This window comes from Tenrec ecaudatus, chromosome X (assembly GCF_050624435.1).
Source record: "Tenrec ecaudatus isolate mTenEca1 chromosome X, mTenEca1.hap1, whole genome shotgun sequence".
NCBI lineage: Eukaryota > Metazoa > Chordata > Mammalia > Afrosoricida > Tenrecidae > Tenrec > Tenrec ecaudatus.
In genome coordinates this window covers 32,745,888-32,764,648 of record NC_134548.1, presented here as the reverse complement: position 1 = coordinate 32,764,648, position 18,761 = coordinate 32,745,888, and the positions used below count along the sequence as shown (strand labels likewise).

The 18,761-nt window shown below is 36.7% G+C and overlaps 1 protein-coding gene across 1 annotated transcript in view; it reads left to right on the top strand.

Moving 5' to 3' along the window:
* The window catches only part of LOC142433260 (dystrophin-like), a 432,482-nt gene that overhangs the window by 298,807 nt on the left and 114,914 nt on the right, over nucleotides 1–18,761 (top strand). The window contains exon 14 of the mRNA XM_075538341.1: nucleotides 7,438–7,613. Within this exon, the coding sequence (XP_075394456.1) occupies nucleotides 7,438–7,613 (176 nt within the window). The remainder of the gene's footprint in view (nucleotides 1–7,437; nucleotides 7,614–18,761) is intronic.

The following is an 18,761-nucleotide window of genomic DNA, read 5'->3' as shown; positions in this document are numbered from 1 at the left end:
AAATTGTCAAAAATTTTGTCTTACTTGCATCTACAATCAGTCCACATGGAAGCAGCAGTCAAGAGATTTAAAAACAAATTACATTAGGTAAATCTGCTGCACAAGACTTCTTTAGAGAATGAAAAGCAAGAATGGCTACTTTGAGGTATTCTAGGGTCAAGTCAAGTAAAAGTGCTCAATAAGAAATTTCAAATGGCAGGTGAAGAACAACAAAAAGCAATCTGGCCTTACTTCTTTCAAGACAGATTGATTAGTCCTTTCATCAGCCCATGGTACTTTCAATATTCTTTGTCAGCAACACAATTCAAATGCGTTGAATCTTCTTAGGTCTGTTTTAATAAAACATGGAAAGGCCTAGCGTTAGAAAGCTAAAATGAAGAATACATCAGTAAATATCAAGCTGAAAGGACAGATTAAAAAGTTCAAGTCTTGAGTAGCAAAATTAAAGGGTTCTATGGGAAAAATATTGAATGATACAGGAAACGGCCAAAGAAGATGAAAGGGATACACAATTACTGCACAAAAATACCAGGATGACATTCTGACACCATCAGAAGCTGAATATGATTAGGAACACAGGGGGTTAAAGGCAGAAGTCCAACGTGCACTGAAGACATTAGGCATAACAAGGCTCTAGGAATTGATGGAATAGCATTTTAAGTGTTTCAAGCCTTACGCAACCATAGGAGCACATATTAGGCAGTGCCACAAAAGTTTGTAGAAAGCTACCTGACCGTCCCAATAGAAAGGATCCATATTTGTGAATCAATGCAGTATAGAAATTATTGAACAATATCCTTAATATTATATATAAGTAAAGTTTTGCTGAAGATCATTGAAAAACATTTTAGCAATATATTGACAGTGAACTGTAAAAATTCAACCAGATTCAAAATAGGACATTACATAAGAGATCTCATTATTGGTATCAAATGGATCATGGCTGCAAGTAAAGAATACCATAAAGAAATTTACTTTTTTTATTGACTATGAAAAAGCAGTTGACTGTGTGGGCCATAAACTATGAATAACTTTGTGAAGCATCAGAATTCCAGAACACTTAATTGTGCTGATGTGAAATCTGAACAACATTACGGCATTCGAACCATGTGAGAGGTTACTGTATGCTGAGTAAATCATATAAGAACACAGCATCATTAACAACTTGTACGATGCAGATGACACAACATTGCTTGCTGAAAGCAAAGAGGATTTGAGTCATTTACTGGTGCTTCTGTGAGCACTGACCACATAAACAAGTAACATGAAATATTTGAAAACAAACTATTCTCCATTTATCTCCCAAATACCCAAAAGCCTTCATTAATGTTTAAAAATCAAAGACATCACCTTGAAGATGAAGATGCTCTGATGGTATCCATGGCATTTTCAATCACTTTGTAGGCATCTGAACATTGGATCATGAATACGGGAGAATGAATGTATTTGAATGATGGTGTTTGAGAATAATATTAAAAGTACCACGGACTATCAGAAGAACAAACAATTCTGTTTTGGAGGAAGTATAACCATAATGCTTCTTAGGAGCTAGGATGGCAAAGCTTGTCTCATGTAATTTGGATAGTTTATTAGGAAACATTAGTCCCTGGAGAGGGACACATTTCTTGGTATAGGGACACCAAAAAAAGGAAGACTCTCATTGAAATGGATTGATACAGTGTCAATAATAATGGCTTCAAAGATAGCAACAATTGTGAGGATGTAGAAAGGCCAGACACTGTTGCCCTTTGCTGTTGAGCTGAGTCAGAATCAACTCAAAGATCCCTAAGAACAAGAACAATGATTTTTGATCAAGGTCACCAATTATATTTGATCAAGGTCACCAGTATAGCAACGTTTTCTGGTTTGTTTGTATATATATATATATATATATATATATATATATATATATATATATATTGTTTGTTTGTTTTAACCTTAAAAATAGGAGGGTAATGATACATCTGAGTTGAATGCTTAAAACCATGTCACTTGATATTCCCTCTGATACACTTTGGGCTTGATCTGGCTTTTAATATTTTCTGTTTTTTTTTCATATTGGGGTTTATCTCTATTGTATTTTGTCATTGTGGGTAGCCTTCTTGAATCTTTGTTATATATTTGTCTATTTTTTTAGTATATGAAACCCAGAATAGATGAATCTATAGAGACAACAACTAGAATAAAGGTTTGTGGGGGTATGGTTGGGGAGATGGAGGCAAGGGGGAGTTGATGTCTAGGAGTTCCAAAAGGAAGAAATGTTTTGAAACTGATTTTGATAGCAATTGCTCAATACTTCTTGATGTAATTGAACTATGGAATGATATGATGTCTAGATTAACTCCAAATAAAATTGATTAGGGGGAAAATGAGGAAGGGACATTATTCATAAATTCTTAAGTTTTTTTAAACACTTAGAAAAATTAGTGGCTATCATTAACATTTATTAATACAGTGTCTTATTATTATGTACAGACATTGTATTTTCTAAGTCTTGCAACCAAGATCACTATATAATTTGTGGGATCCTTTACAAGATGAAAATACAAGACCATTTGGCCTAAAATTACTAAAGACTTCAAGAGAGTGACATTAGAATACTGACACAAGCACAAGACTGTTCTGACATGGAACCAATCCTGCTTGCAGTTCTCCTGTGCAAGATACATTAGCCTCATTGTCTTTCATAATGGAGTAAAATATGAGTGTTGAGTAGCCAAATTACTACACCAAATGTTACAGCATGTTTATAAACTATAGATTGATGTTTGAGCATTGTGAAAACGTGGCTCAAAGGCATAATCATTGGAAGGAACAAGCTCTCCAGAAATTCATTCTTACTATCTTTTTTACCACTTTTAGTTAACTGAAAACAAGCTAGTGATTTTTAGCTATATGTCATGATTATATGTTACTAAGTCAATTTAGAATATTGAACTGCCATATCATTCTAAGCTAGACCATATTCTTTATGAGAACCAATCACCAGGTTTTGTTTTTTTTTCAGGGAGAACAGCTGGTGGTTTTGAACTACCAAACTTTACATTACCAGCACTGGGTTTTAATCCTTTTTACCACCAGGGAACTTAACTTTATACACAAATGAGAGACAGAGAGAGAGAGAGACAGAGAGAGAGAGAGAGAGAGAGAGAGAGAGAGAGAGAGAGAGAGAGAGAGAGACAGAGAGACAGAGAGAGACAGAGAGAGACAGAGAGAGACAGAGAGAGATTTAATGAGGAAAGTTATAATTTATTTATAATACGATCTATCCATACTCAAAAATAGAAAACAAAGATGGTATGGCAGTTTGGGTAAATCGACTCAATATTAGTTGATTATAGCTAAGTCTATGTTATATCTCAATTTTGAACATGCACTATTCAACATTTTAGAGAAGATACTAAGTCCTTCTTATCAGATTTTGCAATTGTCTTAAAGGCTAATGCATTTGAATAGCAAAATCATAATTCAAAATTCCTGATATAGTGTCATGATATATTGTCATAATTGTGGCTTAATAACATAATTATGAGGGAAATACATTTTGAAAAGATTCTGTTCTAAAATCACTTTGAAGGACTTTTTTTAAATTAAATTCATGTGTTTGTGCTTATTTCCAATACTTAGAAAATGCCTTGCAATTTTTCTTCTATTAATTTTTATAATATACTCAGTAGAATATCCAACAGTTTCTACGTGCACTATTCAGTAACACTGGTTATATTCTCTGAGCTGCACAATCATTCTCAACAGCCTTTTCTGAGTTGTTCCTTCCACACTCACATCAACTCACTGCCACTCAAATTTTCATCTCTAGGGTTTCTTCCCATATAGTATCATGTCTTAGGCAGAAATTTGGAACATGGAAACAAAATGTAATGTGCAAAGGAAATTATCTGTATTTTCATTTCTTAAAAATAAATAAGAATGCTATTTTTTTACTCAATAATATAATGTAAAAATATCCAATGGTTGCCAAAATTTAAACATGGAGACTTCTCTGTCATGCACAAATCAAACTATTTATTTAACTAACTAGCTGCTGATGTTAGGTTTTCAGTATTTTATTGTTATAAATGATGCTCTGAACCTAAATTAATATCTGCAGCCTTCAATGTCAAAATAAATGTAATTGAGAAGTTGCTAAACGAGTGTTTTATGGAAGTTCAAATGAAACTTTCTTGATTAACACAAATCCAGTATAATTATTTGTCAGCTATTAATAATGAACAGGATCCCTGGCTGTGGACAGTGGTTACTGTGGTGGTCTGTTAAATTCCTGGTCAGGATTTTGAACCCATCAGCTTCTCCGTGGGAGAAAGGGCACTATAGTCTATTGTATAGGGCAGTATAGTCTATTGTATAGCATCACTATGAGTCTAAATGGACTTTATAAGCAGTGAGTTTGGGTTTAGGGTTTAATAAATAGCCTTGTAGTGATCCAGCTTACTGAAAATTGAATTTTCCAAAGGAACAAAAACAAACTAAAACCTGACTTCCACAGAGCCAAGATTAGTTTTTGCTGTTTTTTTTAATTGGCTGAGAGGCACAAATGAGTCATAGAGTCATATTTTTTTAGTGTGTCACTCACCTTAGCTCACATTTATGTTGTTCATTTGTGATATTCCCTAATATGCTATAATACCCCCCCAAATTGGATATTTCATTTTACTTATTCCTGAATGTCCTGTATTAAATGCCCAGTCAATACATTTGGGGTTGAAATATACTGAAATGTGATTCCACTCCTAAGTATCTCACACTATTTTCGATTGCTGTACTTGGCACATAGAGTTCAAACCAGAAAACCTGGATTTGGCCCACTGGCCTGATGAAATATAGTTAGAGCAAATAACTGGCAGAGTCGAGCTTAGAAATTGGGTTTGTCAGGGTCGTGATTAGCATGCTTCCGTTCTTTAAACCTATCAAGTGGGAATGATCCTCAATGCACTCACTATATGATGGCTCCAAATTCAAAATGACTTCAATGAAAGACATAGGTCATAATAAGGTAGGCTTCCATAAGATACAACGATCATAGTGAAGGGGGAACTTTGATGCTGAAGCATGGGAGAAGCTGGTGCTCCTGAGAGTGGAAGATTGTAGAGGAATGCTCATAATCCTTCTCCTGCCTCTGGTGTTAATGATGCGAACACACAACTGTCGACAGGGAACAACTAAAAGCCACGAAGAAATTTAGAATGGGACAGATCATATTCAATCCGATTATGTGAGGTGGATTTTGAAAACGATCATGTATGATATATTATATATTGCAGTATATATAATATGTATAACCTAGCTTCACAAGGTCAGTGCACATTGCATTTTTATGTCTCCATGTAAAAAAAGTGAAGTAATATTGTCAATTGCAGTGTTGCTGATGGTATAGAGCCATTAGATATCCGCAGGGTAGAAATCCTTTATTTAAAAGGATTACTTATTAGTTTTTAAGGTTTGTTGTATCCTTACATGCAATGCCATGGCATATCTTATCGTCCCTTTCTAGTACTGTGTACTTCTATGGCATATCGATATATTTCATAATTATTACCAATGAGAACATGTAATTAAAATGTTAGGCAATTCCATAGCCAAATAGTCAGAAGCATGGTGGTTCCATAAAACCAAATCCGATAGTGACAAATAGCTGTGTACATTCAGGAATCTCTGCGTTCTAGCATGTACACATAGAAAAATAGATACTTTCCAAGCACAAGATTCTCTTCTAGTTGGCATCACATAGAATGAGTTAGGAGCCCTGGTTTCACAGTGGTTACCAGTTAGGCTTCTAAGTGCAAGGTCAGCACTCCACGAGAGAGAGGGCTTTCTACCCCTGTAAAGAGTTAAAGTCTCAGAAACTTACAAGAGCTGTTCTACCCTGTCTTTTAGGGACACCATGCGTCAGAATTGATTCAATGGCAGTAACTTGTCAGAGAATCACAGCGCCCTTTTAGAACAAGGTAGAACTTCCCCTGTGAGTTTCTGAGCTGATTGCTCATTACAGGAGTACAAAGCCTCATCTTAACTCGAAGTAAACATGACTTGATCATGTAATAGCTGTTTAATGCTGGAGGAATTCAGTTTGCTGCTGTATTTTAAACATCTTTAAAAGCTGACTTGCATTCCACTTTCATTTTGACATTATATGTCAATGGGCTATGCGGTTTAATTCGTTTGAGTCTCAACAACTCATCCTTTGTAGAGACCTTAGAGAAGTTAAACCTGTGGTTGGCACAAGTAAGATTCTAGTACCACTTAGACTAGCAAAACAAGTCTCTCAGATCTTGACATTTAAAAGTGCCTGTTCTGTACACAGGGTAGCAATGTAAAACATTTCAAATCAAGTTCTCCATAAGAAACCATGGCAAAGAATTTAATTTCTTCCCTATTCCTTTCTTACTTGGCTTCTCAAATCAGATGATTCTGATAGGCTGTCAGTTCCTCTGTCATGAAGAAGTCTCCATATATGGGCAGGGAGGATACTTCAAACAGCTCTATACTTCTTGGCAACTAAACCAAATGACTGACTGTGTGGAAACTAGCTCTTGTTGTTATTTAGTTTGGATATCTTTGAAAAATAAACTTTTGAAATAAATAGCATTACAGGGAGGGCAATGGTTAATAAGTAAATTTCCAGGCAAAGTAAATAGCAATACTCTGAGACAGAGTTGTTAAGTGGTTGCTCAGATAGTACCACTTTGTTTAGTAAAACCTTTGTACCAAGGTGATGGATGACTTGTTACACAAATCATTGTATTCAAAAGAGTGACGGCCTATACCTGAAAAAAATGACAATATTTGAACAGAAAGCAAGTGTGAATCTATATCAGGAAGACTGTCTAGAGACAATTTTGGAAACACAAATATTTTAGTTTATTCATAAATGGAATTAAAAGAAGAGTTGCAGACTTCTCCTTTGGGTAGAGCCAGAGCATACAGTAGCCACTTAATATAATTCTTCTACTGTAATTCTTTTCAGACTTTAGACGTAATCCTACAGAGAAGGCATTTTGTATAATGTGCAAATACTTGTATTTCGAAAACATGCAAAGTAAGAAATAACCCCAGAAGGGAAATGTATCTCACTCAGTGTTGTAAAAATTTTAAACAACATGTCTAGTTAAATTTCAAAATAGCACCCTAAGTTTTTTTTTTCTCCTGTCCCCACTGTATTTTCGGCAGTTTGTCCATTAGATTGAAGAGGCACTAAGTTTACTTCTGGTTTTGAGATTACCTTCCTTTGCTCTTTCAGTCAACATAACTTAAGTCAGATAAAACAATTTGATTTGGGGTCAATGTGGTGCTCTTTTGATCGGAAGGTCAGTCCACAAACAAGCAGGAGCGGTTTCTCATTATTTTCCATCACCATTCCAAGCAGTCTTTCACTGACGGCTCTCAAGCAATGTGTGACCTCTGTTTCAATACTTCTCTCAGATTTCACAGGCTGTCACCGCCACTCAGCCATCACTAACACAGACAACTGTAATGGAAACGGTAACTATGGTGACCACGAGGGAACAAATCCTGGTAAAACACGCCCATGAGGAACTTCCACCACCACCTCCCCAAAAGAAGAGGCAGATTATTGTGGATTCTGAGATCCGAAAAAGGTGAGCGCGTCTTATTCCTGGCTGTATGACCACATCGTGATTCTTTGTGAAGCAAGGGAGAAAAGTCACAGCCACTTTCATGACTTATTTTCACTTAAACATTATTTCCATGAACCGCAGGGACCCATCATGTCAGTTAATTTAGTGAGAAAAAAACATGATGAACATTAAAAAAATGTGCCTCTGGAATCATGATCCCAACAGAAGCAGAAAGGTTAATGTGGGTATTGTTTCCTAGATTTAGAAAAGTAATCACAGGTGATGACCTACCACAAACATCCTTTAATCCTGAGAGAATTTGTTTGTGTGCTTGCTTTTCTCATCAAGGGCTTTGTTTGTCCAGTGCCCTGTTTTCCATTCAATGTCCTTCTTCCGCTTAAGGCAAGTGAATTTCCATGAAGACGAAGCACACCTATAATAGAAGAGCTCCATTCTGCTAGGTAACAAGAACATAATGTCTCAATCTGTTCATCCTTAAGCAGGAATAATTACAGAACAGATTTCCTGTTCTTTGATATTTATAAAGCCTTATCTCAAAGGAGTTAAAAATTTCTAACTGATCTTTTGGTGCATATTCTTACCGAGACATGGTATATCAGTATTATATAAAGCAACGGATATATGAAAATTATAGGAACATCATGTCACAAATGCCAAGCTGAGAGGAAAACCCTAAAAATGGTACCCTTTCCTTTTCATTCCAATTGTTATAGTTCCAAGTTGAAGAAATAACATGAGAAGCATCCTCCTAAGCAGCATATGTTTAGGAAGGCATGGAACACTTGGATTAGAAAAGGGTTTTATATAAGTAGATAGAATTTGAGGAAGAAGCTTGCATCCCTAAAAATAAGATATCAGCTTCTCAAGGAAAATGAGGGTAAATACAAAAATGCTATGCAGATACACTGTTTGAGACTTTCTGTGCTTCTCTATTAATCCATGGCTTCTAAGCTACTTTGATCATATCAAAGCAAGCCACTGGACCTTGTCTCCTAGATACTGTGTGCTTTTCTGGGTGAATCCTCTGCCCCAGAAACTGACAAACCATGGCCTACAAGCTGAACCAAGCCTGCTACTTTATTTGCATGTGGATTAATTGACTTTTTCCATGTTTAAGAGTTTGGAAAGTATCAAAAGAAAAAATAATTATTCTGCAAACGCTATATGAAATTACAATTTCACTAAATGAGATTCTATTGGAACAGCATCACAATCTTTCATTACCTATTGTCTGTGCCTGCTGTCACAACACAGCCCTAGAGTTGAACTGTTGTGGCAGAGAGCCTAAATGAGAAGCTGACCCTTAACTGAAAACAAAACAAAAACTGAATACCCTCCTCTAGCCAAGAGGTCTGAAATTCAGTGAATGTAAATATTGTTCTTGGTGGCCACCACTTTAAGGAATTATCTTTGTGAAGGTAAGTGAAATTTCCATATTCACAACTGGCGGGGGTGGGGTAGGAGGGCATGGTGGCAACAAGAAACGGGTAGGAACTTAAATATATAGATTGCCAATGTATTGAAGGTAAGCAAGACACTTAATGAATTCACTGTGAGAACCTGAATAGCATGCCAAGTCATTCATTTTATTTTATTAGCATTTTACATGAATTAGTTGAAGGTTTTCAGAACAGGCCATTAGTTTTCATTCACGAAGTCATACACATTTTGTTTCATCCATTGAAGTCCCCTTGAGGGGACTTCACTTATTCTACTTCTTCCCTGTGTGTCCTGTTTCTATCCCACCTTCTTTTTAAACACTTCTGAAGCCTGCCCTTGAGTAAATACTGCTCTTTGGGTCACGTTAAGTACATGTCTTCATAAAATGCTTAGTGGGAATATGGGCTAGTGATTAGTTGCAGAAATCTGATGGCTCCCCCAACAGTTCTCCAAGCAGAGTATTTGGAAAGCTAGACACATTGTGTTCACAATATGTTCACCAAAACCAGAAATTCTTAGAGCAAGTTGACTCTTGTCTAACTATGACATCGAAACCTTGCTCCAATGTCCTGTTTTGAGAATATTTTTGGTTCAAAAATGTTTCTTGACTTCTTCTGGTTTATGGACAAAAGTAGCTACTGGTGAGACACTGTCTCTTAAAATCTGTTGCTACCATACACTCTCAGCAGTTTTTGTAAGTGCTTGCAAAGAGATGTCTGTATGCAAACATGAAAACTAGATGACTTAAATAAAAGGGAATGCTCTGTCTTTGAGTATTTTATTATGGACTGCAGCCTCCATTAAACGCTTTCTTTAAATAGCTTATTTAGACATCCCTGTATCTCTTCACTCATTACAGGCCTCTAGGATGGAGTAGAACTGTCCATGTGGTGTTCTGAGACTGTAGATCTGTGGAAAGCTTCATCTTTCTCTCCTTGTTCCAGGGAATGGCTGGTGGAGTCAAACTACTGACTTTGTGGTTAGCAGTCCCAAACAAAATGCAATGGACGCCATGGTAGTTTGGTTCAACCCCTAGGGGGCAGTTCTATTCCGTGCTCTATGGTTGCTATGATTCGGAATCAGCTTGATGCCAGCGATTTTGTCAGTTTGTTCGCGTGTGTTTTTTCATATCCCTTTAAGATAAGTAGCTTTTATCATTACCACTGTACTCAGGTAGCTTAAGAGTTCGTGAGTAAAAATTGCATCACAAGGACTCAGGTTACTAAGCGTGAACTTTGAAGTAAAAGTTGACCTTATTTCTTGGTTTGCCTGAAGCCATTTCATATTATACCTGTTGTCTGAGAAGAATGATGTAAAGCTATAACTTTCATTCAGAATAACGACCTTGATTTGAACAGCACAAATAGATAGATAGACACTTTATAGACTGTTTGAACAAATAATTAGTTGATCATTAAATTCAGCGATTGTTCACAGGATGGAATCTGTTTAAATATGATGCAGTGTTTACAGAGACTCCAGGAAAACATGACCAAAAGCTTCGTTGTGGCCAGGATGTAAGAACAGCTCAAATTTAAATGAGATACTATATCTTGCTCAATCTTTGGAATACCATTCTTTCAAAAAGTCGTGCCCTTTTTAGCTTCTATGTATACCCATTATCTTCCTATTTATCTTTACATTACTTGTTTTCCTTCAGTTTAATTCTTATGGGAATATCCCATAAGCCCACCTCCTTGTCTTCCTGACTTTCATGCATGAATTGTCTCATCTTATTGATTCTGGCCTGACCTCTGTGTAAATGACTCCTAGTTTGCATGGCTCCTTATTGAGTTTCTTCTCCAAATTTCACCTTTATATCTCTAATACTAGGATGAATATTTTTCCACTTGTGTATCCAACCTGCACTGCATTCCTAATTTTTTTCTGCCCATAGACTGTACCAAGTTAGGAAGACATTGCACAGCTATATTGTTGTAAGGTGTTGTTGAGTCAGTTCTAACTCAGAGCAAGCCTAATGTACTACAGAACAAAAAAACACTGTGATCGCTTGCCATCCTCAGAATTGCTCTTATGCTTGAGCCCCTTGCTACTGCCAGTGTGTCACTTGTCACACCTGTCTTCTCCAGCCTCTGAACTGAGTTTGGGAAGTAGCCAAGTGCTCATTTTTTTGTGTTGTCTAACTACCAGTGACACTTTTTTCACGTTTTCTTAGATTACGTAACAGTGACATGCGCTTCACAACAATGGGATACATTTTCTCCTAGGTGAAAGAGAGAATGTTATAGTTCAACTAAGTGTGAGAACTACGTTTTATATTTATCATTTAAAAATTTTATATACAGATGCATGGTGTTGCTCTTAATAACAAAGAGATGGATATTTTGGTAACCTCTAATAATTCTGATTTAGCACACACACAAAGTGGCTAATCCACTACCCGAGATTCAATTCCAACTCATAATGGTCGTATAAGATAGAGTAGGAAGAACTGCCTCACAGATTCCTGCGTTTGTGAATCTGTGTAGAACAGGATTGCCACATCTTTCTTCTTCAGGGAGGATGGGTGGGTTCAACCTTATGATTAGCAGCTGAGTGCTTTCACCACACAGCACTCTTAAAGGATTTAAAATGGGGCTTTCAATGACACTGTCTTTTTTTATTATCTAAGGTATATTTAAGTTGCCTCTTAATAATTATACAGTTGCTACATAAAAAATTGTCATTCTTAGACTAAGATATACCATGTGTTTGATGATTGTGAGTCACAAGGTAATTATTTCTAATCTTAAATTATCCCTGCACTCAGTGATTTTATTTTATATATAGGTCATTATCAAAGTATGGAATTGGGACTAAGTTAAACCAGATCTGTTATCTAGTTAATTGGCATTTATCCAGGACATTAGTTCCTAATCATGTTGTCATTATTTTGAAATGTTTCACAAAAGCTTTCATTTACACTTTTGTACCAACCAGGTGAAACCGATGGCAAATTGAATCCTTTTTTTTTTTTTTTCAAATAAACGCCATTTTTCAAAGGTCACTTTCACAAGCAAGGAATTAATGAATAAGTGACTTTGACAGCAAGGCAGCATGGAGGCATTCAGGGAAACCTAAATTCACCTATCTACTCTAGTGTGCATTTGCTTTCTCTTGCTGAGTCCCACAATGCTCACTGCATGACAGGGAGGAGTTGTCTAGACAACCACCAGAACTATGGGTAACCCCCATATGTCTGAATAGAACTGTTCTCCATTCACTTTCAAGATCTGGTTTTGGGAAGGAGATTGTGTAATGTCACAATGTTATTACATTTACTTCTTTGGTTTCTAATGTCCATTGTGATAGCTACACAGAATGCACAGTCAAAATTCATGACTGAAGGGCTTACTAAGGAAGTTCACAGGGTGTAATGCCAGGGAGAGATGCTCAGGGTTGACTTGTTTCTCAGGACAGGTTAGAAAGTTCTGTCAAGTCTGCTAATATGTGCCAGAAGAGCGAATGCTGTAAGTCTCAACTCCAAGGCATTCAGTCTAAGCACCCCAAGTTGCCAAACCTGAATTAAGTGCCCCGAGGCACTCCATCCCCATAAGCCTCAGTCCAAAGGTACTTGGCTTCAATTCTGTGAGTCAGCAATTCTAACTGTCCCAGTTAAGTACCCAAAGGCACCCCATTCTGCAAACTAGTCTCCTGCCCCAAACACTCATCTTTACTTGCTCTGTGGGTTGGGAAATTCATCTGTCTGTTCTATGTTCTGGCTCCTGGTTCTGCTGCTGCTCTTAAGATATTATAGCTGTCACCTGGATCCAGTAGGTTCAATGCACAGAGATTGTTGTTTCAGAAGATATGCTCTAATCCTCTCTATTGTTGGTAATGAGATTCTTCCTCTTGCTTCTCATAGGGTTCATTTTATAAACAGCAGAATGGCACTCCAGGAAATCCTGTTTGAAATGAATTACAGTTGAATCCTATCAGTATCCTCTCCCACATTCTTACCAGACTCATACAGAGAAATGTCATTTGGCAGGAGTTAGAGACTTTGGATACAAGAGGTACATTAACTAAAACACTAACCCTGAAGTTTGCTAGGTCATTCTTCCAAGGTGCTTTCTGGTACGATCACACTTCAGAACTATTGGTTAGCATGCAGACATGTTAGGTTTTGCAAGATGTAGGGATTTCACACCACTGCAGACCTGCATTATTATTTTAGATTTTTTTCAACTCGAAGTTTTGTTTGTTTTACCTTTATGAAAGATGCCTACTTTTACACACACACACACACACACACACACGCACAAACTCAGGGTTGACTTGCTTATCAGACCATTTTACAAAGTTCTGTCAATCTTTTAATAAATGACAAAAGAGCATATCTCAACACATACACACACACAGACACACACACACACTGCCATCTAGCTCATTCTAACTCCTGGCAACTCATAGGGCAGAGCAGGGTGTCTGAGATTCTAACTCCAGGAGCATAATGTTTAACTATATCACTAGGGTACTCACTCACTCACTCACTCTGTCTATCCATCCATCCAGCAGATGATAATTCTGTATCATCTATATTTATCTGTACAAAACAAACGTGCCACCGTCACACACACACACAGAAGCAGGCTTTCCTCTTTTTGCAATTCTGTGAGATCACTACCTAAATAATTTTTTCTTTGGTATATATTTGAATTTTATGTATGGAACTATAATCTGTAGGTTGATACTAAAGCAGTTAAATCTACTTGAGGAATATGTGGATACTTAAGACCAATGAGATCTTTTTAAAATTTTAATATGTGATAAAAAAGATCTTAAAATATTTAGAGTACTCTTTTACAATAGAGTTTTTCCTCCTTGGTATAACCCAGAAACATAAAATATTTTAAATTCGTAGCTTTTTATTTTACTATGCAAAATAGAACTGTCCACTGTTACAGGTTAATTGAGGTCCAGAAATGTTAAATAACTTGGTTTCATTTGCAAAGTAGGGAATGAGTCTCCTCATTGCCATTCCAGTGGTATAGTTAAGATACTATGTTTCCTTTTATGTGCCACTCAAATGACTTTGGTCATGTATGCAAATTTCAGTTTAGAAATAATCTTGGGGAAGAACAGAAACTCTACATGTGGTCAGCGTTGGCACTCTTCAGATCATCTAAAACAGTGGTTCTCACGTTTCCTATTGCTTCAGTCCTATAATACAGTTCCTCATGTTGTGATGACCCTCAACCATAAAATTATTTTCATTGCGACTTCACAACTGTTATTTTGTTACTGTTATGAATCGGGCAGCCTCTCTGAAAGGGTCATTCAACCCCCAAAAGGGTCCTGACCCACAGGTTGAGAATTGCTGATCTAAAATATATCAGTCCTTTTAATTTTAGTACAGTTATTTTTCAGTGTAAGTCTATAAACATTTTAATGATGGTAGGAAAGGGAATGCTAGATATACATTAAGAACCTAAACTAAAACCTACTGAGATAAAGTCCATTCCGACTCATAGAGACTTTACGTAGGTTTTCCAAGACTGTAACTCTATACAAAAGCAAGTAGCCCCATCTTTCTACCACTGAGCAGCTGGGGGGTTTTGACAGCTGACTTTGTGCTTAGTCCAATGCTAACCTGGCAAGGAGGTAAATTTTATTGTGGGGATACCACGGGGGAGATTATTAAAAGAGAACTATCATGTGGGAGCTTATTAGATTAGAAAATCTGTGGGTTCCACCCAGACCTCCACTTGATGTTTGTAGTTGGCCATACTGGGGTGGCGTGGGCGTTGCCATGCCATTGAGAGCTATATCCCTGGTACTTCAAGTGCCAGCCGGTCACACAGATTTCATGTGGAGCATCCAGATAAAATTAGACTAGGGAAATATGCCTATATACGTCTGACAAAATTACAACCTAAAACATTATAGATAGCCACGGACTATTGAATGATACAGTACCATAAGATGAGCCCTTGAGATTGGAAGACACAAAATACAACTGTTAAAGGGATATTTCATCAAAGCAGAACCAGCCTTACTAATATGGATGGAGTAATGCCTGGGGAGATTCATTTACAACACACCTACAAAGACATCTGTTAGTAGTTGAAATATGAAGTGTATGATGTTTGATTCAAGAAAATCAGTAATGGTTAAAAATGAAATAGAGCATTTGAAAATTGATTTCTTTGACATTGATGCGAAGAAATGGATTGGTATTCATTTGTGCAGTTATAGTTTAATATGTAGGGGATGACAATTTCAAGAGCAATTATCACAAATATTTCAAGACCTATGCTGAAGTAAACCACTATTAGTGATAAGAAAATATCCGTATACTTGCAAGGAAAATCGGTATTTAATACGATTATTCTAACATTTATTATTAAAATGAATGCAACAATCACTAATGCCAAAAATAAAGAACTGCATGATTTTAGAACCTTGGTGATAAAAATGATAACAAATATTACATAGTAGAATTTTACAAGACCAATGATTCATTCATCACGATTGCAATTTTTGATAAATGTCCCTCTCCAGAAGGAAGGCACTAGAATCAAATAGACTACATCAGTGTTAAGAGATGATGAAGAAGCTCAGTATCATCAGTCAGAATAAGGTCAAGACCTCACTTGAAGAATAGGCAATTTCTCCCTCTTAAGTTCAAATTGAATCAGAGGAAATTTAAAATAAATCATTGAAAGCCTAAGTATGATCTTGAATACATCCCACCTGAATGTGCAACATGGAAAGAATAGATCTGGCGTATTGAACACTTAATAGCCAAAGGCAAAACCACTTGATATCCAACCTAAATATCAAGAATATCAGGAATTTGATCAAGAATCAAATCTTCAGAATAGATTTGATATATTAAACACTAAAGACAGAAGACTTGATGAGTTGTAGAATAGCATCAAGGATGTCCTATATTAAGAAAGCCAAAGGTCATGCCAGTGCTGACCCACGGCAACCCTGTGCACAAACGGAACAGGCGCTGTCAGGTCCTGCACTGTCTTCACCAGGCTTCCTGTGCCTGAGCCCACTGTCACAGCTACTGGGGAAACCCATCCGAGATTTATCCCTTCATCCTCTCCAAGTATACACATAGAACGTTCCAAAGGCATATAGAGCCCTTCCAACGTGGACTCTTTATGAATTAAAGTGAAAATAAATATGATTGATACAGACAATTAAAAAAAAAAGAAAGCAAAAGGTCATTGAAAAGATAGAAGCAAACGGGGCGCGGCCAGAAAGGCGGCCGCTCCCTCGTCTGTCACGCACCGCACATTCCTGGGGAGCCTGGTGCTAATCCATTCGTAGACGACCTGCTTTTGGGTCGGGGTTTCATATGTAGCAGAGCAGCTCCCTCGCTGCGATCTTTTGAACGTCAGCCCTCGACACAAGGGTTTGTAAAAAAGATTAAAAATTTTTAAAAAGCATTAAAAGAAAGAAAAGATAGAAGCATTTAAAAAACACAGAATGGGTCTTTTCTGAGACTTGTTTTAAAATAGCTAAAGAGAACAAAAGAAATGATGAAGTAAAGCAATTCAGTAAAAGATTTTGAGGGTGGTGCAAGAAGATAAAATACATTATTATAATGAAATGTGATAGGGATAGAAAACTGAAAGGTCAGAGCATGTTCAACACATCAATGGATGAACCGGAGGAAAAAAGAAAGAAAGAAAAAAGCTTTGAGTAGAATATAGTAAAAGTTTCTACAGGCTAGAGATTGAAAGATGCATATCAAGAAGATATTCAATGAATGCATCGAATCACTGGACCAAATGAATTGTTTGGCGTTCAACCATCTCAGGAAGTAGCATATGGTCAAGAACTGATTTACTGGGAAAAAAATATGTCCAAGATGTGAAAAATAAGTTTCTGGGAATCTAAGGAAGACCAATTAAGATATTTCAATAAATGGTTCCGTCATTGGAAGTGCTTCTGTATGAAAGCTCAGGAAGTTGGAAGGAAAGTACCTTCCTTAATAATATACTGGAAGAAATACATATATATGCCCATTCCAAAGAAGGGAGACTATATTATCTTGAAATTATCAAATGATCGCATTGATAAAACATGAAAGTAAACTTATGGTGACACTATAAAAAATGTTTGCAGCACTACATTGGCAGGGAACAACCAGAAATTCAAGTTAAATTCATAAGGTGTCTTGAAACAAGTGATATCATTGTTGATGTTAGATGGCTCTTGACTGAAAGCAAAGACTACAAGAAGATAGTTACTTGTGTGCATCATTGACTATACAAGGACATTTAACTGTGTGGATAATAACAAATTATGGTAAAATTTGAAGAATGGGATTTTTTCAAGTGAAAACTGTACATAGAACAAGAGGCTCTGTTGATTCAAACAGAATAAGATCATACTGCATAGTTTGAAATTATGAAAAATATATCAGAGTTGTTGATTTTACCATAATTATTCAGTGTGTCTGCTGAACAAGTACGAGATTGGAATATATGAAAAAGCAAACTGCTTCAAGATTGGAGGAACACTAATTAACAATCTGTAATATGCAGATGACACAACCGTACTTACTGAAATCAAAGAGGACTTGAAGTACTTACTGATGAAGACCAAAAACCATTGCCTTCAGTGTGGAGTGCAGCTCAATGTAATGAACACAAAAATCCCCACAACTGAACTCATAAACAGCATCACTATAAACACAGAAAATATTGGAGTTGACAGGGTTTCAATTTATTTGGATCCACATTCAGGACTTATGGAAAAAGCAGTCTAGACTTATGTTACATTGGACAAATCTATTGCAAAATAAAAAGCTTCCTTAAACTGTCAAAAGGGGAAATATGTCAGTTTCAACAATAATATGCAACTGACTCAAACCATGACATATTACTCCTCATGTGCAAATAAAAACTGAAGAATGAATAAGAATGACCCAAGGAGAAGCAATGCCCTTGAATGATGGTATTGGTAAAAAATAGCAACACAGTCAGAATGCTCCTTACACTAGAGGATGGTGAGACATCATCTCACATAGTCTGTGCATGTTATCCAGGAGGGTCAGTGAAAAACAGAAAGACCCTCATTAAGATGGATTGACACAGTGGCTATAACCATGAGCTCAAACATAGCAATGATGGTTAAGGGGGTGGAAGACTAAGTGATATTTCATTCTGTTGTGCATAGGGTATGTTAGAACTGTCACAACACAATCTAACCATAACACACTGATGTATGAAACTCTATAAATGGCATTAGAAATCTTTTATAAGCTCTCTATGTCATTTGGATATATTGTTATATATGAAAAGTTTTTCATAAGAACAGAGGTTGCTTTACTATAGCATGCATCAGTACCACCTGCAGGCCTTATTAAAATACAAAAGCTGCCCTCACTCATAACTGCTAAGATTGTGGTTCTGGACATCTGAGGTGAACCTGAGAATTCTTATTCGGAACCATTTCACAAGAGATACTGCTAGTGTGGGGTCCACATTTTTGAAAGCAGTGCAACATACCTCATCTATATAGGCATACATATAGGTGATTTACCCATCATTAAACTGAAAATTTTCCCTGGGTGAGAGAATACACCCTATTATGGTCTGATATAGGGCCTCTCTTTCTGTAGCTGTTTGCCAATAAATATACTCTTCTCAAAAGCATGGGGAGAAAGAATTCTAACAAGGAAGAAACCAGGGCCACATGCCCACATCTGTGTTGCATACTTTTGTTTATGCACTGAGTGAA